Here is a 26,838-nt window from a genome sequence, read left to right as displayed (position 1 = left end):
TGTTTCCTCATTTCTTCTCTGTTAATAATGATTGAACAAACAAGACATATATAGACCATATAAAAGAGCCATGATGTCTGAGGTGCTGAGTACAGTGGAACTCTGATTTCTCACTTCTAATTTCCTGCATCATATCGGGGTAAGAAAGCTGAAATCTTATATGAGCTATATATTTATAAAGTTCTTTATTATTTGTCATGTACTAGATTGATCCCATGTTCCTTTCTCATTTGACTTTGCTGTTGAATGTTGAATATAACATGCAATAAGTGTTCACTAATTTTCATACTTGTAGTTACTATTTGTGGCTCTGAGTGTAATCCATGTAGCTTCATAAATATATATATTTTTTTACTCTAAGGCTGCGTTTAGACAGGCAGCCCAATTGGGATATTTTTATCACAAAATGGTCTTTTGCTTAATCAGATCAGCTTTTTTGCTTATAATTGGTTGAACGATCAGAATTTGGCTGCCTGTGTAAATGCAGCCAATGACCCTCAAATTCAAATCTGGACCTCGAAGCCAGTTCCACTGCTTTTTATTTTTCATTCTTCCCCTCTAATCAGGGACTTATTTAGACCTGTGACACCAGGTGGGTGCAATCCATCATCAGATGTAACAGAAAACCAGTAGCAGTCTGGCCCTTGTAGTGTAGGATTTGAATAACCCTGCTGTAATTGTGGTCCTAGGCAGGCGGGTTGCCTTCCACATTAACAATGTTCCAGTGCTGTTGTTGTAGGTAAGGTAACAATCCCTTCGGATCATCCTGTGGCCTCATTCTGACACAATAGCTAAACAAAAGGATTGGTCATCAGTATAAATTACATATTGAATGTATTATATATTTATCATATTTCTGTCTTCTGAACTTGCTTTGTAGAGACAACAGTCTTATTTACAAAGCAGAGGTGTTCACTGGAGAAATGCTGTACGCCGGCACAATGAACAGTATCTATATACAACTCCGTGGCACAATGGATTCAAGCCATCGCATCTGCCTCCCAAAAAGTAGATTCATTGGGGGCCACCCCCGAGGGGCTGTGAGTAACCCATTGCTACAACTTTCCTTCCTTTGACCATCTGTCCATTTGGGTGACAAAATCTAAATCCATTCACATCATTTTCATTCTTATGACTAGCATACACTAAGCTAACATGTGGAATTGTTTAAGGACCCCTTAAGGTATCCCCAAAAATATTTGATGAAACATTGAGTTTGGCCTTACTGCTCTTAGCCCATAGAAAACATCATACATGGATGAACAGATTATCTAAAGAAAGTTTGTTCTGAACTGTCTGTCCTATATCTGAGAGATATAAGAAAGATCAGGAAACTATTTATATATATGGTTTTTACATGTATTTAACCCCTTATTTTAGGTACTAAACTATCTTCATATATACTTCCATTAATTTTTTGTAACTGGTTCCCCACTACCTTTAAACTAGTCTTGTGACGCTTGCAGGCTTCCTAGAGCAAAACACATGTTTGTGATAGTCTCATCTTTCCATAGAGGGGTCATAATAGTTTGCAGGCCAAACCCTTCGGAAGCCACAGACGTTTTCGTGAGAAGACCGATTTTTGGGATGTCTCATGGTCTGACAAACACAGCTCTAGCTCTGCCATCTTTCACCCTAGATGCTGAAGGGCGATATCGGCGGATGTGATGAATTTAGACGCAGCCCATGCAAAAAATTCTCTCTAGCTTAAACTGATGGATTTTGATGGGGATTTTTGTTTATGCTAATTCGATTTCCGCAGGGGCGCAGACATAGACATGAGGAGGGTTTAAACTGGTTGGAACAAGGGGAGAGAGTACATCCCAAAAACTGTCAGCCAAGTTCGCCAAAAAGTTGTATTATGTGCAACCAGAGATTCTGGGTTCGAGCCCAGGCTTAGCCACAGCCGGCCGTGACCGGGAGGCTCATGGGGCAACGCACAATTGGCCCAGCTTTGTCAGGGTTAGGGAGGGTTTGGCCGGCAGGGATATCCTTGTCTCATCGCGCACTAGCGACTCCTGTGGTGGGCCGGGCGCAGTGCAGGCTGACCAGGTTGCTAGGTGTACGGTGTTTCCTCCGACACATTGGTGCGGCTGGCTTCCGGGTTGGATGTGCGCTGTGTCAAGAAGTAGTGCAGCTTGGTTGGGTTGTGTTTCGGAGGACACATGGCTCGACCTTCGCCTCTCCAGAGTCCGTACAGGAGTTGCAGCAATGAGACAAGACAGTAACTACTACCAATTGGATACCACGAAATTGGGGAGAAAAAGGGGTAAAAGAATAAAAAATAGTAATAAAAAAAAAAGTTTTATTATATCCAGTGGCGATCCGTCATTCAGGGCATGTTTTGAGCCCCACTGGGCATGTTTTTTTTTTTAAAGGGGGGGGTTCCTGTTTCGCATGTTATTTTGGCATGAATACGTGTCACCTATTAGTTAGCAAAAACAATGCAAAATAAAATACACAATTATTGAGGTAATAAAGCCTCCATACAAAATGTTTCTATTTTTTTGCCTTCTTGAGTAAGGCAGCTCCAAAATGCAGGTGTTTCAGCCTAGCTCAGTGCTTTCTGTAGTGGTGGGGCAGCTAGCGGAAAATACAGAGCATAGGGGTTGGTAATATTCTCTAGTTGCGCCGTGAGTGGCTCAGTGTTCTGTCATTCATGGGGACACTACGCCACTGTCAATCTAAGGGTAGAGCTCAAAAATTCAAGCCTATTGGGTGCTGCCATAGAGTTACATTAAAAGTGCCTATCCAAGAAGGCTCAAGGTCATTGCCCACAGATAAAATTACATCAAATCACGTTATCTACAGTAGCTTTGATTGGACTGATCATGTCAACATCATACTGTCAAAATCTTAGCAAGCAGTTATGAATCAAGTTGACAATCTACTGGCAAATCCTTTTTAATCCTTGTCATATGAAGAGAAATAATGAAGAGAAATTGACGAAACGCATCGGTGCTCATCGGCCATTGGACATAAACATTACACATCAAGTTGGAAATCACAAATTCAACAATGTGTGGTTTGGAAGGAATCAGTGGCTAACTGCAAGCATTACAAAGCAGTTGCTAGCCTGCTATTCGGTGGAGTTGGTGTGTGGTCCCAAATCTCGGTTTTTGTTTTTGTTTTCCAAGCTTAAAATGATAAACATTCAATATTGGCGATGCTGTCAACGCAGCATGATTTCTGCCGTGCTCAAAACAACTTTCAACTCCGAACTGGGAAATCTGACTTCATTGAGTTCAAGACAACTGGGAACTCAGGAAGAAACTAGCTGGGAAAATACATTTTTGAATGGTCATCCAAGTCGGGAACTCGGGTCTCTTTCTATAGCTACGACCTGAAGATGACTGAGGTCATCATGATTCAACCTTGTTTTTTTCCCAGAGTTCCCAGTTGTCTTGAAAGCACCGTAAATCCAGAGAATGCCAGACTTTGACAAAATTTGCCCACGAAGGACCGCCGCACCACCTTCCTGTTCAAGTGAGCACAGCACAAGGTGAGTGTCACGACTCCCGCCGAAGTCGATCCCTCTCCTTTTCGGGCGGCGTTCGGCGGTCGACGTCACCGGCTTACTAGTTGCCACCGATCGATGTTTCACTGTTCGTTTGGTTTTGTCTTTATTGTGTACACCTGTTTTGATTTTCCCTAATTATGTTCATTATTTAAATCTCTGTATTTCCTGTTTGTCTTGTCGGTGATTGTTTGTCTGTTTTGTGTAGTTGGAGGTGTTTCTCCAAACTATGTATTTTTTGATGAGAAGATTTATTGATAATTTTAGTAAACACGTTTGTTTGCCTTTATCCCTGTGTCCTGCGCCTGACTCCTCCACTTCTCTAAGAAAACCATTACAGTGAGTCCAAACATTTGTTGTATGCTGCTGCATACATAATGTAATATTCCAGAGAGAGATGTATACTGAAGCTAAGAAAGTAATACTATATGTATGTTGTGTAGTAAGCTGTTAGAAGCCCATGTGCCCCACCCTAATAATTTGGTCTCTTTAGCCCTCTTAATTTCGCCTACTGTTCAGACTTGGTGGTGCACATTAACCGCTAATCTGTTTCAGAGAAATGTATTCATCAAATATTGTAAAAGCTTTCATTGTCTGCTTATATGCACCCTTTATTTATCTTACTGTTCTGACTTGGTGTACAGGTAGAACACTGTAAGAACGGCCCATGTTCTGAATTCTGTCGCTGTACATTTCAAAAGTGCTGAACAAAAAGTTGACTACGTCCATCCTAGCTCACTCATTAATGTCTTAATCGAAATGATCTGATTGCCTCTTATTTGCTTGTCCCCTTATGCCATAGTTTGTACATCTCAATTGTCAGTAGAAACCACGTTAGTTTAAGCAAGTCAAACATATCAGCTATGTTTTTTAAAGGCAGCAAATGATGATGAATGAACTGTTTCGCTTCCAGACAAGGCTCCGTTGATAGCCAGGTGTAGCAGTGGCAAGGTGTTGGGACTCTGCTGCTGGGACATCTTTATGTAAGCCCTAACGGTTTGTGGGCACTGTTTGTCACCGTTTTAGTGCAATGAATTTATTGTTTAGTGTTGTATAGTGGCTTTGCTGGCATGCATCCCCAAAATTTTCTTTGGGTTTGCCCCAGCGATTACCACAATCCATCTGTGTGTGGAAGTATGTATGGAGTAGGGCTGTCCCCCAAAACTGTTGGTAGACCGAGAGTCGTCTGTTCCAATCAATTGGTTGGAATTTTAAAATGTGTATTTTTCCATATACAGTGCCATCGGAAAGTATTCAGACCAGTTAGATTTTTCCACATTTTGTTAGATTACAGCCTTATTCTAAAATTGATTAATGTCAGTGTCCGTGTATAGGAGATGAGAAATAGAGTCAATCGCAGGACACCGAGCTGAGTAAAACATATGTTTTTACTAGAGGAAAAGTTCATCATACAAAATCCACGCAGGGATAAAACAATAATTATACATACAACGAACACGACCAACAATAACGCACAAGACATCATGAATATCAGAGGGTTTAAATAGGGAAGTAATCATAACGAAATGGGAACCAGGTGTGAACAATCAAGACATAACAAATGGACACAGAAACATGGATCGGTGGCATCTAGAAAGCCGGTGACGATGACCGCCGAACGAACAAGGAGAGGCACCAACTTCGGCGGAAGTCGTGACAATTACATTTTTTTTTTTAAATCACAGCAATCTACACACAATACCCTATAATGTCAAAGTGAAAACAGGTTTAGAAATTTTTACAAATGTATAAAAAATGTAAAACACATTCCTTATTTACATAACTATTCAGACCCTTTTCTATGATACTCGAAATTGAGCTCAAGTGCATCCTGCCTCCATTGATCATCCTTGACATGTTTCTACAACTTCATTGGAGTCCACCTTTTGGTAAATTCAATTGATTGGACATGATTTGGAAAGGCACACACCTGTCTATGTAAGGTCCCACAGTTGACTGTGCCTGTCAGTGCAAAAACCAAGCCATGAGGTCGAAGGAATTGTCCGTAGAGCTCTGAGACAGGAATGTGTTGAGGCACAGATCTGGGAAAGTGTACCAAAACATTTCTGCAGCATTGAAGGTCCCCAAGAACACAGTGGCCTCCATCCTTCATAAATCACATCACATAATTTTTGTTGTCACATGCGCCAAATACAACAGGTTTCCGCTGATCTCTGTTTCTTGCCAAGAGCTGTCTGACCACATAGTTTAACTCCTAAGCAGCTGGACCCCAGGATTACCACAGCTACATCCGATCCAACCCACGAGATCTCCTCCGAGTCCACTATACCCTCTGATCCTGAACCACTATTCGTGAGTCCTGAATTTTTGGGATGTGCACTGCACAAGCCAGATGCCCCGAACAGGACTCCTTTCCCAAACACAAAGTTCCGATCCCCACCTTATCCCATCACTCCTCCATGATGGAATCACCATGCCTCCAACTTCAGGGGAAACCCGCTCCTCCAGCACCTGCAGTCAACCACGTACCTCCACCAAGAGCACCTGCTCTTCAGCACCCTATGGACAACCTCGCCGCTACACCAAGAGCACTCGTTCTCCAGCTCATTTACCCGACCGTGGGACAGAAGATGTTTGTTCCCACACTCACAACTCTGGGCCTCCCATCCTATTCTAACCCTCTCTCGCCGGCTTTGTATTCATATTAGCTGATAAAATTGCTGTACAATATGATCTTGTTGACATCTGATGCACATTCAAATGTCATAAAAAAATCAACACTGAAAAGCTCTCCCTGACCTCTGCCATGCCCTGATTTTATTACTGCGGATGATATCTGGAAATGTGCATTACTGAGACATGGTTAAGAAAGACTGTTTTGAACACTGATAACCTTTCTGGATATAACCTTTTTCCGCAAGATAGATCTTCCAGTGGTGGTGGAGTGGCAATCTTTACCAAAGAACACCTTCAGTGCTCGGTTGTCTCATAATTGGTTTTGCTGGTTTTCAGCGTTAAGCTTTCAAATAGCTCCTTGTTGATTGTTGCTGGTTGTTATTGTCCACCATCAGCACTGGCCTGTAACCTACTTGCCCTTACAGTAAGTATGAATTTGTCCTCATATGTGACCTAAACTGGGACATGATTAAACCACCGGACCAAGTCTTAAAACAATGGGACTCCCTAAATCTCTCTCAGATCATTACCAACCCCAAACACCCAGAAAAGGCTCCTCTCCTTGATGTTATCCTCACAAATAATCCTGATATGTATTGTAGTGGAAGTTCTACTCAGGGACACTCAAAGTCAATATTAAATTAATAATCCTTCATTACCAGCGCACTGGAGAGGTTCCAACCAACTCAATGCACCAAGTACAATGATCGATTAGGAGCTCTCTCTTCTGGGGCAGTCCCGTTATCCCTTATATTCTGGTTACAGACATGTTACATCGTTTATAGAGTTGGTTCCGGCATGTGTCTGGCACAGTCTCCTATCTTAACTGAAAGAACATATTCTGGGCGTTCTGCCAGATGGTCCTAAGGAGGGGGTCATGTCGCCCCCCCCCCCCCATATCTTTACCAAGCACAGGCAGGAACCAAGGATTATTTATGACACTAAGACAAGATTAACATTTTCAAGGCTGTCTCTTCACATTATAAACATTTTCCATCACAGTATCATACTGGTGTTTTCTGTAATAACCTTAGTGATCACTGTTTCACGGCTGCTCAGTTAAATGACTTGTCCGGATTTGTCATAGACGCTTGGAAGGCAGCCACAGTGCGTCCTTTATTTAAAGTGGGAGCTCATGCTGATCCTAACTGTTAGAAAAAGTTTTGGAAACACTTGTAGTATTCTCTCTGGTATGCAATCTGGTTTCCGCTCAGGTTATGGATATGTCACTTATTACCATCTCTGAGGGTTTAGAGCTTGAGATAGTCACCTCTTATAAGTACTTGGGAGTATGGTTAAACAGTACAATGTCCTTCTCTCAGCCGATATATCCAAGCTGTAGGCTAAGGTTAAATCTAGACTTGGTTTCCTCTATCGTAATCGCTTCTTTCACCCCAGCTGCCAAACTAACCCTGATTCAGATGACCATCCTACCCATGCTAGATTACGGAGACATCATTTATAGATTGGTAGGTAAGGGTGTTCTCAAGCCGCTAGATATTCTTTACCATTCGGCCATCAGATTTGCCACCAATGCACCTTATAGGACAAATCACTGCACTCTACACTCCTCTAAACGGGTCATCTCTGTATACCCGGCACAAGACACACTGGTTGATGGTTATTTATAAAAGCCTCTTAGGCCTCACTCCACTCTATCTGAGATACCCACTGCAACCCTCCACATACAGCAACTGTTCTGCCAGTCACATTCTGTTAAAGGTCCCCAATGCACACACAGTACATCCCTGGGTCCCTCCTCTTCTCAGTTCGCTGCAGCTAGCGACTGGAACGAGCTGCAAAAAACACTCAAACTGAACAGTTTTATCTCCATCTCTACATTCAAAGACTCAATTATGGGCACTCTTACTGACACTTGTGGCTGCTTCGCGTGATGTATTGTTATCTCTACCTTTTTATCCTTCGTGCTGTTGTCTGTGCCAAACGATGTTTGTACCTTGTTTGTGCTGCTACCATGTTGTGCTGCTACCATGTTGTGCTTCTGCCATGTTGTGTTGCTACCATGTTGTGCTGATGTTGTGTTGCTACTGTACCATGTGGTGTTGTCATGTTGCGTTGTCTTTCTTTATGTAGTGTTGTGGTGTTTCTTTTGTCGTGATGGGTGTTGTTTTTTTAATCCCCTGTCCCCACAGGAGGCCTTTAGCCTCTTGGTAGGCAGTCATTTTAAATAAGAAGGTGTTCTGAATTCACTTGCCTAGTTAAATAAAGGTTAAAAATATATATCCTATTGACAACCGCGCACCTACACCAAGAGGACTCGCTCTCCACTGTCCTATGGTCAACCATGCCCCTCCTCAAGAACAACCGCTCTTCATTGTCCTACGAACAAGAACACCTCTACCTACCTCGAGCATCACGCTCCCCCTTCACCTAGCTACATCAACTACCCATTCCCTTACAATACAATCTTTAAAACTATATTGAAGGTGTGGTCTGTACCTAGTGAACAAAGTATTAAACCCCCTGTACTGTTCCAAATGCCAAATTAAAGCTACATTATGGGATTTAACAAATCTCCAATCGAGCTTCAATGCCATACAACACTCCTTCCGTGGCCTCCCAACTGCTCTTACATGCTAGTAAAACTAAATGCATGCTCTTCAACCGATCGCTACCCGCACCCGCCTGCCCGACTAGCATCACTGCTCTGGACAGTTCTGACTTAGAATATGTGGACAAGTATAAATACCTAGGTGTTTGGCTAGACTGTAAACTCTCCTTCCAGACTCATATTAAGCATCTCCAATCCAAAATGAAATCTAGAATCGGCTTCCTATTTCGCAACAAAGCCTCCTTCACTCATGCTGCCAAACATACCCTTGTAAAACTGACTATCCTACCGATCCTTGAGTTCGGCGACGTCATTTACAAAATAGCCTCCAACACTCTACTCAGCAAACTGGATGCAGTCTATCACAGTGCCATCCGCTTTTGTCACTAAAGCCCCATATACCACCCACCCCTGCAACCTGTACCCTCTCGTTGGCTGGCCCTCGCTTCACATTCGTCGCCAAACCAACTGGCTCCAGGTCATCTATAAGTCTTTGCTAGGTAAAGCTCCGCCTTATCTCAGCTCACTGGTCACCATAGCAACACCCACCCGTAGCACACGCTCCAGCAGGTATATTTCACTGGTCATCCCCAAAGCCAACACCCCATTTGGCCGCCTTTCCTTCCAGTTCTCTGCTGGAACGAATTGCAAAAATCACTGAAGTTGGAAACTTATATCTCCCTCACTAACTTTAAGCATCAGCTGTCAGAGCAGCTTACCAATCACTGCAGCTGTACACAGCGCATCTATAAATAGCCCATCCAACCAACTACCTACCTCATGTTTTTCTGCTCTTTTGCACACAAGCATTTCTACTTGCACATCCTCATCTGCACATCTATCACTCCAGTGTTAATTGCTAAAGTGTAATTACTTCGCCACTATGGCCTATTTATTGCCTTACCTCCTTACTTCATTTGCACACAGTATATACACATTTGTCTATTGTGTTATTGACTGTATGTTTGTTTATTCCATGTGTAACTCTGTTGTTTTTGTCGCACTGCTTTGCTTTATCTTGGCCATGTCGCAGTTGTAAATGAGAAGTTGTTCTCAACTGGCCTACCTGGTTAAATAAAGGTGAAATAAAAAATAAATTAAAAAAATTAAAAGATTGAATAACAACAAAACAAACAGGCTCAACTTAGTCAACGTTGAGAGAAAGTTGTTTGTTTGCTGGGATCATTCTAACATGTCATCTATCTCTCTGTAGGTGATTGAGCTTGATGTGCCCTGTCCTTCCACCCTGGGCCATCTGGAGTTTGTGGTGCTGGAATCAGAGCCATACCTCCCATTCTGCTTCCTCAACAGTGACTGGTTCTGCTCTAAAGTAGTGGTGACCACACCAGAGGGAGACACAGCCAACTTCCCCTGTTACCACTGGATCTCAGGCCATGAGCGTCTGGTGTTCAGGGAGGCCACTGGTCAGTATGTTGGTATATAGATCATTGTCTAGGTTAAGTTCTGAGTATACCTGCTGTGCCTATTATACATCAGCTAGCTGAATGTAATTTGTCGTTTATTTTGAAATGTGTGTCAAAGGGGCCATTTTTATGGAGTAATGGTGGATATACTTTATATGGCTTAAGACGTTGATCAATCCCCCCAAAACGTGAAAATAATCATACTTTATGGCATTTTGTTGATAAGGTAAACTGATATTCAATGAGACCTGGCCAGAGGCCATAGAAGAGAGAAAGAAGGAGCTACAGAGTCGGCGAAAGGTGTACAGGTGAGAGGCTGGTTCTGAGATCTTGAAACTGAATTCCTAAGATGCAGAAACAATTCAAAACAACATCAAAACGCTTTTGACTCAGCACTTTTAGAGCGCAATGAACTAAAGTGGTACAAACATGAAAGTAACAAAATGTGCACCTACTGTCTTTTAAAACACACTGTTGGGACCGAAGTTATTATAGTAAACTAAAACAAAAATTATGAAAACTATTTCCTAAACTGAAATAAAATGATTAAGAAATCAGTTTGAAAAACTATACTGAAACTATTATCTTTGCCTCTAAAACAAACTAAAACAAAAAACATCAAATTATGTTCAGTTGCAGTTTGTTTTTCTACTAAACTTTAGGCAAAAATCTAAATGGGTTTTAAAAGTTCTGAATCGGATAGGTAAATGCTGCCAGGAAAATGGCGACGTTTCAAATAGGCCTAGCTTGTGCATCACTATTACTAGCTATTAGTAGATAACACATGTGCAATGACTTAATTTGATATTTTTTTCCCTCTTTCTGTCAGGTAAAGGTACTTTATTCTTCTTACAGTAGTCAATTTAATAATGTTGACATAGTGCTTTACTCATCTCATGTATATGCAGTATTCTCTTCTACTGTATTTTAGTCAATGCAACTCCGACATTGCTCGTCCTAACATTTATATACATCTTAATTCCATTCTTTTACTTTTAGATGTGTGTATTGTTGTGAGTTGTTAGATAGGAGCACAAGCATTTTGCTACACCCGCAATATCTGCTAAATATGTGGATGTGATCAATACAATTTGATTTGACTACTAAGGTTAAAAAAATCATTGGGTTGCTGTTAAAATGGGAAAGTCACATTGAGATTGACTTTATAATTTAAATCTAACCTAGACTATGACCTGACCCATCACCTTATTTAAAACTGCCCCCCAGTGGCAAGAAGTGAAATCCCCCAAAAACACTCAAACTATAGTCCACCAACACATAAATGTCTTCTAGCCTCCCACACATAGGCTACTTTCTGTCCCTTACACAAACACTAAAACCAAAATAATATAAAAATGAAATAAACGTTTTTATCAAATGAAAAATGAATCTAAACTAGAAAACCAAGTCTGAAAATGAATTGAAACTAAACAGGTTATTATTATTTCTTTGTTTAAATATCCAAAATAAAAACAAAGAACTATAATAGCCTTGTTTGGGACTGAACCCTATGTACATACAGTTTTATCCAAGCAATATCCAAGCTCTCTTGCAAATATTTTATGTGGAGTGACCCCTCTCGCTATTGAGACTGGTCGATACACAAACACTCCCTTAAACATCTATGGACTTTTTACAATGGTTCCTTTGAAACAGATGCTCATGTCTTGCTTCACTGTGGGTTATACAACAACATTAGACAGGATGTGTTTCTTCAGCTGTCCAGTCAAAATATTATTTTAACAGTCTAGATGAAAATAATAAATTACATCTTCAAGTAACAATTATGTAAATGCGACTTATCCTCCAATGGAGACTTATTTATAAGTGCCTCATTTTTGTTTATGCACACATGTGTACAGATGTAATGTATTATAGATCACGCCTCTACTGTACCATGTTTGACTGATTGTTTTTAGTGTCTCAACTCAATTTGAGTGGTCCACAATGTATAAAAAAAACCGGTAGTGTATAGTTGTAGCATTTGTGGAATAACATCATTTTTTCGAAACAATAAAATCTAAACTCCAAAGAAACAAATAACTCTTAAACACAGATACATTTATGTGAAGTCACCTAAGCTACCATTTTTGTATGTAATGGTGAACGACAGGCTGTGTATCCCGTCTTGATTTACCATGTCTATTCCCTTCAGTTGGAGTATATATGCCGAGGGTCTACCCCAAATAATGAAAGTTGACAGCGCTTCTGATCTCCCTGCTGAGGTCCGCTTCTCTTTCACCAAGGACTTTGAGTTCATCTTCACAGCAGTCGAAGCGTAAGTTTGGAGACTGGTTTTCAAAATTGTTTTGCTTACTGTAAAACGGTCACATTTTGCTCTTCCCAGAGTACCCCTGAAGTATACCCCCTCGTGTGCATTTTACCTGTAGGCCTATGCTCTTGTCAGTCTTCGCAAGTACTACCTGAGTATAGGACAAGTATCCCCAGGGGAACATGGAACCCAGGTTGAGAACCATAAGACGCAGCACCAGGAAATTAATTAGATATTTAATCATCTCTACTGGCATATCCCCAACACACCTTTAAAAATACTTCCTTTACAGTGAGATGAGATGTGATTGTCCTACACCAGTTCAGGTAATTGTGAAATTATGAGATGTTGGGAATGTGGCCATCAGGGTTGTGGTGGAATGTAGATTATAGGAATGATGCCAGTAATAACACCCTCAGGCAAGGTTTTCCTAAATTAATTTGTTTTTAGCCACTCAAATCATGCCTGAAATCGTATCAAATATCAAGCCAATTAACCATTTAGCAGACATTATGACCAAATAGCTGAACTTTTCACCAAATCAAATGCCGATTGACACATAATATTAAGGATATGTGGCCTGTGAATGAATCGATCACCCTAGGGGGAGGATGTAGATGATGAAGAGTAGTGGACCTAGCACAGAGCCCTGGGGGACATCCTGGCATTGTTAGCACCATTCTCTAATCAACTGCACCATCTTTCTCATGTTGAAGTAAAGTTCCTCCTCTATCCTGGCAGATTGGTGTCACTGAAACTAGAAACCCATTCCACCAACAAGAAACAATGGAAGAGCCTAGATGAACTCAGTCACGTTTTCAATAGACACAAGACTGACGTCTATGGTAAGTTGGTCTCAGTCTTAAAAAAGGCAGCATTCAAATAGCTCACTGTAATCATTAGCATCTCATTATTATTTTGCACAAAGTTTCATTTTACACATTATCATTTTTTTTTCTAGAATATGTCGAAAGGAACTGGAAGGAGGACACGTTTTTTGGGTACCAGCTTCTGAACGGCCTCAACCCCATGATGATCCATCGCTGCTCCAAGCTTCCAGAGAACTTCCCCGTCACAGAAGACATGGTGAAGGCTTCCCTTTTCGGAAAAAACCTTGAAGCAGAAATTCAGGTTTGTAAAAATGGAGTAATACATGTCATTCATCATTCTGTTGTTGCTCTAGTGGTTTCTTCCTAAGGAAATTGTGTGTAGTACAGTACAATATGTTGTACATTGTGTCAGTACACTTCCTTTGGCATGGTGGTGTTGTTGGCAACATCTGCTTCCCTAACTCATTAATGTCCTAACCTAAACAGAAAGGCAACATCTTCCTGGTTGACTACAAGCGTCTACATGGAGTGACAGCAAACGTGATCCACGGGAAACAGCACTTCTTGGCTGCCCCACTCTGCTTGCTCTATGTGACCCCAGAAGAGAAGCTCATTCCCATCGCAATCCAGGTACATCTCACATAAGAATGAGATCTTTACAAATTAAATCATCTTAACAGAATGTTTGCCACTGGGAGTTCTCTTGAACCAAAAGGAGTCCCATAAATGGACATAAATATGCCCAGAAAATAACTAATTGACCAGAAAGCAAAAAGCATGAGGAAAACATATACTGTTAGCCTAAAATTAAGGATTTGGGGGTTTCGTGATTGATGTTATATCCAATGTCTGCATGAACCATACAGGCAACACTCGTTTTAAGCAAACAACTATTAAACTTCCGAATGTCTTTAGATTGTAACAATATACACATTCTCAATTAATGAAGCAAGCCATGATTGTTCTGCTTCCTTTCACAGCTGAAGCAGGAGCCTGGAGAAGACAACCCCATCTTCCTTCCTACTGACTCTGAGTATGACTGGCTCCTGGCCAAGATCTTTGTGAGGAACTCCGACTTCGCCGAACACGAGCTGAACTTTCACCTGCTGAGGACTCACCTGCTGGCTGAGGTATTTGCCGTGTCGACACTGCGCAACCTACCAATGGTGCATCCCATCTACAAGGTACATACCTGCTGCTGTGCATGCAGACACTGTTTGTTTTCAACTGTTATAACACTACAGTTGTGTGAGTTCTCATTTTCCTATTAACTCAATACTTTTAACATGATTAAGAGAACCTGAAGTATTTGGAAATAAATGTATTCATTGTATGTATTTTTTGCAGTAGGTTGTTTGTAGTACAGTACAATACATAGCATTTTCAGGTGTGAATTTCATGTACGATCGTTCCATCTTTCTCCATAGCTCCTGATCTCTCACTTCCGCTACACTCTGCAGATCAACACTCTGGCTAGACAGGCCCTCATATCAGAGAAGGGGGTGATCACAGAGGTACTGCCTGTTCCATTCTTATAGTGTTCTATAATACGTTAATACTTGTGGAATGTCACAGTGCTAGTGGAAACTGATTCAAAAGCATAAGAGAGCTCTGTGTTAAAAAAGAAGCGCCCTGCTTTCCGCATGCTTATGAATGCACCGCTGATACAATCCATTTCCACTAGCACTGTTACATTCTCCAAAAATGATTATTCTGGACGTTCTTAAATTACCAGCTAACTTATTTAAAAACTGTTCGGATTAAACAACATGCAGTACATCTAAAATAAGGCCTTCTAAACACTATACGATTATACAATTGTAACTTTTGTTACGTTCCCCAGCAAAAATGTCACTGAAACAGAAGGGTGAACTAACAGAGTCACTGACCAACAACCACAACAAAACAGGTGGGGTTTTAGGAGGGGTTCTGAAAGACACTCATGGGGGTGTCCACTGGGAGTTGACTAGTAACAACAACTGGAACCTAAAAGACACCCACCATGAGCTTCGACAAAGTTTGCCCAAGAAGAGGCAAACAAAAGAAAAACCCACATCAAACTTACAGACAGGAAGCAAACCAAAAAGGTGGAGCAAAACAAAATCAGACAAAGGAATGTTTTTCTAGAACTCAAATAGGGAGCACCACACCTAAAGGTGTTGACCCTCCACATATCTCAAGACATCTGGAGCACTGGGCCACCCACTCTTAAATAGCACCTGGGCCAGCACCGGTGAAACACCTTCCCACTAACAAGATGGCAACCAGCACAGGTGTAGCACTACTGTCTAATGAGGTGACACCAATCAGTGCGCCCTACATGCTAACGAGCTATACTGTATGTGCTAAAGTCCAACCTCAAAACATAAATGGAAAAATCAAAGCCTGTAACACATTTGACACTGAGCTGGTTATCGTTTTGAGATGTACACCTAGTGACACATACCCGGTAGAGTAAATTGATCATCAGGCTGAACTGTCAGGCGTTGCCTAGTGACACATACCCGGTAGAGTAAATTGATCATCAGGCTGAACTGTCAGGCGTTGCCTAGTGACACATACCCGGTAGAGTAAATTGATCATCAGGCTGAACTGTCAGGCGTTGCCTAGTGACACATACCCGGTAGAGTAAATTGATCATCAGGCTGAACTGTCAGGCGTTGCCTAGTGACACATACCCGGTAGAGTAAATTGATCATCAGGCTGAACTGTCAGGCATTGTTGTGATACATCTCTGCGAACCTCGCAGCCGTAAAACTTGAATTAATAAACGGGAGGGTTGTTTAGCAACAAAACCGATGCATGCGCAATTTGAGGGCAAAACAACTGTCAACGCCAAAGGATTATTGACAACTTTAACTATATTTTGTCTCCAAACGTTTATTGAAAACAAATACATTTGCACAATAAGCACTTGTCTCTCAAATATATCGTTACAGTTGTTGGTTAGCTAGTTAGAGAATTGTAGCCATATTAGCATAGCCATATTAGTATAGATGTGATAAGTTAAAACACCTCAAAACAAGACAAGGTATCAAGGACAAAATAAAACTAGCTGAAACAAGCCACCTGCGATTCCCCACATGGTAGCTTCTTGTCATTGTTGCTAGCTATCTGACCGTTCAGACTCATAACACTCAGCCATCTGCCCCATCGATGCGTGAGCATAATTTTTGTGATATCAGGCAACCTGTCTTTGTTGCTTAAACCACAGAGCTGCCCTGGTGTCTGTCATTAACAAGTTCTGTCTTCGATAACCCTATTTGATATTTAAAACACTGATCGCCATTAGAACCCAACTGCATGTCCTATTATATGACACAAGGGGAGAAGTGATAGGTTGTTCTCACTGGTTACATAAACCATGTTTCCATCCAACCATTTTATGTGGCTGAATTACCCAACAGGTTTGATGGAAACAGCACATTTTAGTAAAAATAATAATAAATACTGTCAAATAAAACAAAATACATTAGACAAGGGTGGATATTTTTTTTCTCTGTGAAATAGATTATGCCATGATTAAAAAAAGGTGAACTCTCCCTTTAACCCATCTTGAAGAATGCCAGTGTAGGAGGTCCAGGGATGATGGAGTTCCTGAAGAAAGCGGTGGCCTCATTGACCTACAGCTCCCTCTGTATGCCGGAGGACATCATTGCACGTGGTCTGGAGTCAATCCCCAACTTCTTCTACAGGGAAGATGGACTCAAGCTGTGGGCCATCGTTCACAGGTAGTTTGTGTACAGGTCTCTTGAGTTTTGTGGTGAAAAAAATCACAATTAGATTTGTGCATTATAAGGAGGCTAGTTCATGCAGCTACATTTTTGCTCAGTTTACTAAACTCTGGTCTACTCCTTCCTCCAAAGTAAATCATGCTGCCAGATTATAATGAGGCTTACGGTCTTTTTTGCAAAGATTTGTGCTCTTTTGCACGATGACAATGTAGCCCATAATATCAGTGCTGGGTCATTCCATGAAATGAGTGCCTTTTGTGTACCTTTGATATTTTTAAAGCCTGCTATATTAAAGCTATATTAAAATAGACCTCATGGAAAATTCAATATTTTTTTAGATGAATAAAGTGTTGCTAAAGTGAAAAAATTCAGCATTTTAACATGTCCCTCTGTGCATCCTCTGTGACTTCTAGGAAGATATTTAACCCACTTAACCTCGACATTTCTACAACTTTTCACCATAATTTTAAAGTTTTAGTTATTTTATTGCTTTGACAAAGTAATATCTGAAGATTATTATATATTTCACATGATTAGTGATTAAGTTAAAAAAAACAGTTCCTAATTTTAAGGTCAATCCTGTTAAGTGAACTGAACTCTTTTTAAAATGGTGAAACAATTTTTTGTTAACTATTTTTTTCGTAAAGAAACATTGAACATCTAGTCAAATCATAAGCTTACATTCCTGGGTCGCTCATCTTTTCAGTTCGCTGCAGCTAGCGACTGCAACGAGCTGCAACAAACACTCAAACAGGACAGTTTTAGCTCCATCTCATCATTCAAAGTCTCAATCATGGACACTTACTGACAGTTGTGGCTGCTTTGCGTGATGTATCGTTGTCTCTACCTTCTTGCCCTTTGTGCTGTCGTCTGTGCCTAGTTAAATAAAAATGCAATTGCCCCTCCCTGTTGCACAGAACAAGCTTCCATTCCCTGTCACCATGAGATTTATAGCTGATTTAAGAGAAAATCGTCAAAACACTTACCGTTAACCCTGTTACTTTGTTCGACACTTCATAGGCATTTACTATAATATTTGTATTTTTATTAAACCTCTGATATATTTTTTTAATTAAGTTTAACATGTGCTCTTTATGACAATGTTAAAATTAGGTGAAATAAAAATCACCAAGTTACACTACTCATAAGCACCTAACTGGTGGAACAGCCCTGTGTTTTGTCATAGTGTTTTGCTAATACCTGATGTTGTCATGTGGTTTTGTATAGGTTTGTTCAGAAAGTGATTAGTCACTACTACACCTGTGACTCAGACGTCCAGAAGGACTGTGAACTGCAGAACTGGATCAAGGATATCTTCTTCTATGGGTTCCTGGCAGAAACCAGCACAGGTTACACTTTTTTCATTTAGAAGACACACTAGCTCTTTCTCAACTCTTAATCATAAGTCTACATCAGTGCAATACAAATGTACAGATCTGATTTGTTGATGAATGTTTCTGATAATACGTAATATCCAGAAACATAATATCCAGAAAATTCCAAGTGATTCCATACAGTATCTACTGTAGGTTTGAAACCAATTGGCATCAGATTTTCATGTGAATATTCTAAAATCTTTTTCACATTTTCACACCAGTGGTGTTTCCACCAAATGGACTTGTTGCAGATAAAAATCAGTGCATGATGACAAAATGTACTTTTTCACAAAAGTTTTTTTTTTAAATCTCAAGTTCAATGTGTTTCCATCACATTTTTAACTCTATCGATAGTTTTGTGACAAACTGTTGCGTTATATAGCAAATGTGCCTACTCTGGTCTTGGCACGTGCGCTCTAGCCAACAGCTGGCAGATACAGTGAGGATGGGGGTAGTCTACATTATGAGATTATTATGGACTTTTATTTGTCAAACGGCAGTCAAGCATCTATCATCATGTCACCAGAATAAACCCCTTGATAATAAGTAGCATCAAGCTCATCACCTTGCACTTTCACCACCCTGGGAAGTTCATCATAACTTTTCATCTGTAGTATGTTGCTGAAATGTGTATGCTAAAAATGAGTGGCTGTGTCAGTTCCTGGAACCATAACCACGGAGAGCGAGGCCCGGCCCGTTGCAGCTCTATAAACTTCCCACAGTAACCAAGTCGTAGTGGACCGAACACCATATCATTGCGCGTTTTCTTGGATATGATGGTTATTATATCAATATTTGCACAGAAGATATTTACACTGCCATTTCTTGCATAATTAATTTGACCGACACACAAATATCCCACAATGTCGAACGAACAAATGATCTGTCGTCATTTATTGTAATTGTACCGAAACTTCCTGTTTCCATCACAGCTGTCATTACTTTTTTTAATACGCTATGACTTACATAAAAGCTGTAAGTTAGAGAAACAAATGTAATTTCATGGTTGTTTTAATGGTGGATGGATGACTCTCTGTGGATACAAACTGGATGGAGACTGATTACTCTTTGTTTTTTATCTTTAACTGAACACTGTTACAAGCATTCATGAACTGCCATTCTTCCTGTTCTCTTCCAACAATTAACAAACATCTGAACAATCAGAATAGCTCAAGGTAGATAATCAATTACCATTCCAATTCACCACACTGTAGAACTAACAACAGTGGCTTAGAAAATAACTCTCATACAATAATCTTACATTTCTTCCCCCCTCCCCCTAGAAAAATGGCCCCGTTTCTACATTTGATAAGAAAAAAATAATACTGCTGGAGGTCCAAAGATCTGTAGACTTCTCACTTCAGTACATAGTCTCTTAAGTGACATGGGGAGTCTAACTCGGCGGCAACCTGGGTGCTCAGACCAACTTTGCTCCAGAACTGCTGGTTGGGGTGTAGACATCTGGTCTACTGAGGGGTCAGGTGGGTCAGTGTCTAATGCGCTGGGCAAGAGGGGTCCTGACAAGGGGCCTGGTGAGGCACAGGGGGATCCAGGGACATCTCAGGTAATTAATTAGTGTTCCCATGTCTCACAAGGCCTTGAGGATCTGAAGGGTAAGGCACCTGACAAGGCTGTCAGGGTCAGTGCTCGAGGAGGTGCAAGAAAGTGTTCCACAGGCTCATTCGTTCCAGGTCGGGGTACAGGTGAGGTGTACGGTCTTAAACGATTTTAGTGGATCACTTGGGTCTTGGTAGATTGGTCCAGCAGGTACCTGATCGTGTAGATTACACCAGGGTCCTCTTCTGTAGATCCAAGGCACTCCTCAAAGGGACCTTTCCAGTGATGTGAAAGCTTCTGACGTGCTATTGTAGGGTCTTTAAGTCACACAAGGTCTCCTGGGTTGTAGAGAGTGTGTATGACATTTGTCGTAGTTGCGTTTTGGTTGAAAGTGAGCATGTTCTGTGTGGGAGATCCAAAGGGCAGACTGGACCATGTCGGTGAGTTGAGCTGTATAATCTGCTGGCGATCCCGGTGTAGAGATGGACCGCTACAGTCCAGAGGGGAACAGTAGCTTGGCTGACATCTTCGCTTCTCAACCATGTGTCAGACAGAAAAGGCAGAAATTTGTTGTAGAGGGAGTGCTGGTGTTGTAGGCCAGGGCAAGTTGGTTGAGGCCCTCGTCACCAGGCTGTTGGGGCAGTGTCTTGGTCAGGAGATCGATGAGTGTCCGATTTTAAATTGTTCCACCATCCCATCACATTGTGGATGATATGGGCTGGTTCTGGTCTTCTTAACTCCCAGCAACTGACAAAGTTCTCGGACGATGTCTGCCTCAAACGGATGTTCTTAGTCAGTGTTCAAGGTCTCTGGTGCGCCATGTTCGCTGACAAAGTTCTTGATAAGACAGTGCTGGTCTTTCATGGCACAGAGGTTGACATACTTTGAAAAGTAATCCTGCACCACAAGCACAAAGTGTGAAAAAAATGTACTTTTTTTTGCAAATGTATTTATAATGAAATTCAGAAATATCTACTTTACATACGCATTCATACCCCTGAGTCAATACATGTTAGAATAACCTTTGGCAACAATTACAGATGTGAGTCTTTCTGGGTAAGTCTGTAAGGGCTTTGCACACCTGGATTGTACAATATTTGCCCATTATTCTTTTCCAAATTATTCAAGCTTGTCGGGTGGCAGGTAGCCTAGTGGTTAGAGCGTTGGTCCAGTAACCGAAAGGTTGCCAGATTGAATCTCTGAGCTGACGGGGTAAAAATCTGTTGTTCTGCCCCTCAACAAGACAGTTACTCCACTGTTCCTAGGCCATCATTGTAAATAATAATTTGTTCTTAACTGACTTGCCTAGTTAAAAAAAAGCTCTGATTGTTTGTTGTTCATTGCTAGACAACCATTTTCAGGTCTTGCCATAGCAAATTAAAACACTCGGCCACTTAGGAACATTCACAGTCTTCTTGGTAAGCAACTTCAGTGTAGATTTGGCCTTGTGTTTTAGGATATTGTCCTGCTGAAAGGTAAATTAATCTCCCAGTGTCTGGCGGAAAGCAGACTGAACCAGGTTTTCTTCTAGGATGTTGCACGTGCTTATGTCCATTCTGTAAAAATGTTATCCTGAAAAACTCCCACTTCCTTAACAATTACAAGCATACCCATCATGATGTAGCCCCCACTATGCTTGAAAATATGAAGAGTGGTACTCAGTTTGTGTTGTATTGGATTTGCCCTAAACATAATGCATCTTGGCATGCCTAAGTCCACTAGAATGGAACATTTTCAGTCAGCATATTTAGCAGTACAGCATGGTGTGCAAAGCTTATGCTGAAGATCCACTGTTGAGAACCAGTTGGAGCCAGACAGCCCATCCAAGGCATCGTTGACTCGCGGCAGTGGGTGAGAATCTTTTGATGGTCACAATATTTAGCTTTCTGTAATTCAAACAGAAACGTCAGGATCGGTCCTTGTTGGGGACAGGACTACTGGCACAGCCCAAAGAATGTAGCTTCCTCCGATTACAACTGTCTTCAAGACTTTGTCCACTTGGTTCTATATTTCCTGCCTTTGGTCTGGTGTCACACAGTAGGCCCGCTGTTTGACAGGCATTGCATTGCCTGTGCGGACACAATGTTTTATTAGGCCCGTTCGACCTTGGTCTTCTGAACTCTTGCTGAAGACGTCTGTGTACTTCTTGAGAAGCGATTTTAGTGACTGAACTTGAGCGGACAAAGTTAGTCTCAATCAATCAAATGTATTTATAAAGCCCTTTTTAAATCAGCACGTCACTATACAGAAACTCAGCCTAAAACCCCAAACAATGCAGATGTAGAGGCATGGTGGCTAGGAAAAACTCCCTAGAAATGCAGTAACCTGGGAAGAAACCAAGAGAGGAACCAGGCTCTGATGGGTGGCCAGTCATCTTCTGGCTGTGTGTGTGTGTGTGTGTCCGGTGAACAGGTCAGGGTTCCATAGCCGCAGGCAGAACAGTTTTCAACCAGCAATTGAGTTGCGAGACTCTGCTGTAGAGCTCATCACTGCCCCTAACTGGGAGGGTGCCAGAGATTTACTCGATGCCGACACATCTTTCTAGCGAATTTACACTCTGAAGCTATGATTGTTTCATCCTAACATTGTTGGTACCAATGTGGATAACAATATCCCCATACTCTCTATGCTCACCAGTTTTAGACTAAGCCAGCACCCTCTTCAGGTTAGCCTTTACGTCTGTAGCCCTGCTCCCTGGTAAACAGTGTATGATCGCTGGATGATCATTTTTAAGTCTAATATTGCGGGTAATGGCGTCGCAAAAGACTAGGGTTTTCAATTTGTCAGAGCTAATGTTGGGAGTCTTCCGCAGCTCAGAACCCTTAAGGGGTGGAGGGGAGACTTGAGAAGGCTCGGCCTCTGACTCATTGCTAAATGGGGAGAACCGGTTTAAAGTTTCTGGCGGCTGAATGAGCGACACCGGTTGAGCATGCCGACAGCATTTCTTTCCAGGAGCCTTGAGAAAATTGTCCGGCTGTGGAGACTGTGCAGAGGGATTTATACTATTATCTGTACTTACTGGTGGCACAGGTGCCCTTGCCCTTGCCTAACAATTGCATCTGAAGCTGGGCTTGCAACACGGCTATCCTCGCCATAAGGCGATAGTTCTCCTGTATATTATGAGTACAGCGACTGCAGTTAGATGTTACTACTTAGCTTTTTCAGCTGGTGGAGGTCCTGTAGAACCATGTCCAGATAAAGCATCCAGGGTGAAAAAGTTGAATGAAGAAAGTAGAGCGAAGAAAAAACGAATAAGTTGTTAAATGCAGATTTTGATGTAACTGTTATTAAAAGTAAAACTGAAAAGATTGGCAAGTAGCAACAAACAGCACAGCGGCATGGAGACAAGTCATCTATCTTCATAGAGGGTGCAGCAACCTCCAGGGAAGGTGATGTGGTACAGCATGTCTTCCACAACTGATATCCAGTAGGGCATGTTGTTGTTGCAGGAAACCAAGCCTAGTATCACTGAATGGTGGGCCCCTCTGACAACTTGAAACTCATGCTTGAGATGTTCTTTCCCTAGGGGAAATGCATACCGACAAAGTCCAGGGAATGTCCATACATTGTCCATTGACAGAGCGAGCAAATGCAAAGGATGTCTTCATGGGGCGCTTTTCAGAGCTGGATGTGAAGTTCTGAAATCCTCACTTATGATGAAATGGTCGATCCTGTGTCAAGAAGAGCAGACACTTCAATTCCCTCAAAGATGGCAAGTACGTTAGCTGAAACACCCTCTGTGGAAGCCATCTTGTCACTTTCAATTTTGAATCATGGGGTGTCAACAGGGAGCTCTGACTGGCTGAAGTTTGCTCCTTAACAAACAACTAGTGATCGTTTCCCTGCTGTGTGGAACCAGACACGTTAGACTGCCTAATGTCTGTCAGGGGACTGGAAGTGTACACTGCGCCTGTAATGAGGGCTCACCTATCCCTCTATCCTTGGATGTGGACTCAGGCTGTTGTGTCATCTGTCCCTTGCATCAGACTGGTGCCTGTAGTCTGGGTAGTGAACTCTTGGTGGCTAGTCTAGAGAGTAGGAGCGACAGCTTCCACCATCAGAGCTCCAATCACGTTGGCCTTGGCAGTACTCTGGAGAGGCAATAAATTACAGACGGTGACACTCTGGGCCACGGCATTCAGGTGAGTAGTAGGCTCATGATGGATGATGAGTTTGATGGTGTGGTGAGAAGCCGAGTGCTCTTCTGGCAGCATCATTGGATGTGGTGGACGTCCTGTCGGCCCAGAAGCCAAAACACTGTGAGGTTCTGGTTTTCCACCTGTAGCTGGCGTATTTCACTCTTCAGGCTATTCACAGTGAGAGTCAGCTATTTCACAGCATGAAGGAGCTTCTCATCTGTGTCATTAGAACGAACCATAGCAACCTAGTCTGGGGTCTGTGCCACTGGTGGGAATGCAGCATGTAGTTGGAGAGCTGCACGTGTTCTTTCAAAGCAACTTGTGACGAGCAGGGCATCACCGATGTCCTCCGCTCCATTTTCATTAATCTTTGCCTGCAAGGCTGGGTCCAATCCGGCCGCAAGGTGGTGAAACTTCTCCCCTTCCTGTGCCTTGAGGTCATAGTCTGGGAAGGCCTCCAGAACCAACGAGTGATGTCAGCAATGTACACATCCAAGCTCTCACCAGGCTTCCTAGGGCGAGCAATCACATGTGTCAGAAAGAATGGAAGAGAGTGCTTGGGGCCAAGGGCTTCCTTGAGTTTGGTCTTGATAACAGAGTAGGTCTTCTGAACCATTAGCGAAAGGCTGTCCCAGTAGAGGAATGCTGAATCAGCTAGGTGTGTGGGCAATACTGAGGCTAGCACAGGTCCAACTCCATATCTGGCAGATTGTACATTGCCTGCACAGCCACTTCAAAGCGACAAGACCAGCAAGCAAACAACCTAGGTTCCATCTCTCTGAAAAGCTGGTGGTAGGTACATTTTCAGGCGCCGTGAGAAGTGATGGGGGCTACAAAGTCAATAGCATTGTCCAAAGGTCCAGCTTGATTAGCATTAGCCAGAGGTTCAGGGCTATTGTTGTTCAGAGATTCTGTTTCAGGCACGTTCCAAGAAATCAGCAAAAAGTTGGCAAATAAGCTTAAACATTTTTGCAAAAGTGACAAAAACTGCAGTAATCCTCTAAATCTCTCAGAAAAAGATAGTAGCTAGCTCTTACCAGCTGTCCAGATGAGTCCTTCATCCTTGTGCTATCTGGTGAAAGTATCTACAATGTCAATGGAAAAAAATGTCCATGGAAGAAATGTCCTGTTAGCTTACAACAATTAACAAACATCTGACCAATCAGAAGAGAGCAAAGTAGTTGCTAGGTAGATAACAATTACCATTCCACAAAAACATTGCTTATTCGGCTGTACGTTTCAATAAAACAAAGCATTTGTCCACAATTCATAGATTTCTGATTGACTCATTCCCTGACAACGAAGCAAAGCGAGCAGTGTACAATGATGCATAATGTATCATGTGACTAGTTTTTGCAGCTGTCTGCGTTGGAGAGGGAGAGAGGGCAAACTCCACCAAATTAATTTCAATGTATGGAATCACTTGGGAATTTCTGGATTTTAGGTCAACTTCCCTTTCATGGTTAACATTCCAAAACTATATCCCGGATAATTAGCAAAATGTCAATACAGTGTCTGAATGAAGTGGTTTACTGTACCTTCTCCATGCAGGAATCCCTCAGTCTTTCAGTTCAGTGACAGAACTGGTCAAGTTTCTCACCATGGTGATCTTCACAGTGTCTATCCAACATGCTGCAGTCAACAATGGACAGGTAATGAAACCTATTGTGTGATTTTAGTTTGCCGTGTTTCTGATGTATTATATTTGAAAAGCAAAGTAGTTTGATCAATTTTGCCATTGTCATTCCAGTTTGATTTTGGCGGCTGGATGCCCAACTTCCCCATCTCCCTGCAACAGCCTCCTCCCACCACTAAGGGGCAGTGTACTGAGAGCACAATGCTGAAGACCTTCCCTGACATCAATACCACCGTCAATGGCATGGCAGTTGTGTACCTTCTGAGCACGCAATCCACTGACAATGTGAGTATATGAGAGAAACTGTATTAAAGTATATTCTATGACTTTAAAACATTTCATGACAATCCCAATCGAATCGTTTCCTTAGTAGTCATAATTAAAATATCCTCAGTGGTTCATGAAACAACAGTGTCCATGTTATTTCAAATTTCATCAACTCTCTTGCCTCATTAGGTTGCTCTTGGAAATGGCTATCAGGATCACTTCAGCGAGAAGACCCCTCTGGAACTGATTCACGAAACTCAAGATGTGCTGAAGAAATTCAACTTTGAAATCCAAGGCAGGAATGTCTCTTTGCCCTTGCCATACACCTACCTGAATCCCAACAATGTGGAGAACAGTGTGGCCCTGTAAAATGAGTCGGTGGTTGTATTTATTAGGCACCAAATGGAAGAAACACACAGATACAGGGAGAGACTACCTGGACTTGTCCAATAAGAACACTTGTTTTCATTTTCCGTTGAAGCATGTTTTACAACCTTTTTCTACGGTGTGCCCTAATAAATGCAACCTAGGTAATTGTCACGCCCTGACCGGGTGAACTCGGGTGTTTTGGGTCAGGGTGGTTTATGTTGGGTGGTTTTCCTGTGTTTGTTTTCTGTTTTGCGTTGGAGCCTTGTGTTGGCTCTATTGGGGAGTATTTCTATGTTGGTTTCTGTCTTCCCAATCAGAGACAGCTGTCGCTAGTTGTCTCTGATTGGGATCTCATTTAAGTTCATTTTCCCCCACGCTGTTCGTGGGGAATTGTATTTGCATTGCTATTCGTAGCCTGTGAAGCTGTTCGTTCGTGGTATCGTTTATTGTTTTGCTGGTTCACCATTCTAATAAAAATGATGATGAACCAAACCTCCGCTGCGCCTTG

General features: G+C 41.9%; 1 protein-coding gene across 1 annotated transcript; it reads left to right on the top strand.

Moving 5' to 3' along the window:
- Positions 1-579: 579 nt before the first annotated feature.
- On the top strand, positions 580-26,465 carry LOC115191716 (hydroperoxide isomerase ALOXE3-like). Its single transcript, XM_029749574.1, has 15 exons — positions 580-739; positions 881-1,040; positions 9,940-10,150; positions 10,377-10,458; positions 12,306-12,428; positions 13,164-13,267; positions 13,384-13,553; positions 13,739-13,882; positions 14,233-14,436; positions 14,680-14,766; positions 16,814-16,983; positions 18,214-18,335; positions 25,610-25,710; positions 25,809-25,979; positions 26,151-26,465. Exons 1-15 carry the CDS (start codon positions 717-719, stop codon positions 26,328-26,330), a joined length of 2,052 nt encoding a protein of 683 aa, XP_029605434.1. The 5' UTR covers positions 580-716; the 3' UTR covers positions 26,331-26,465.
- The last annotated feature ends 373 nt before the right edge of the window (positions 26,466-26,838 follow it).

The sequence above is a fragment of the Salmo trutta genome, chromosome 4 (genome assembly GCF_901001165.1).
Source record: "Salmo trutta chromosome 4, fSalTru1.1, whole genome shotgun sequence".
Taxonomy (NCBI): domain Eukaryota; kingdom Metazoa; phylum Chordata; class Actinopteri; order Salmoniformes; family Salmonidae; genus Salmo; species Salmo trutta.
Note: the sequence above shows the minus strand (reverse complement) of the source record. Positions and strands in the feature narration are given on the sequence as shown.

Coding starts and splice junctions, on each gene's coding strand:
- LOC115191716 (XM_029749574.1), top strand. CDS start 717: ATGTTCCAGTGCTGTTGTTGTAG. Junction 1,041..9,939: donor GGGGCCACCCCCGAGGGGCT/GTGAGTAACCCA, acceptor ATCTCTCTGTAG/GTGATTGAGCTTGATGTGCC. Junction 25,711..25,808: donor CTGCAGTCAACAATGGACAG/GTAATGAAACCT, acceptor TTGTCATTCCAG/TTTGATTTTGGCGGCTGGAT.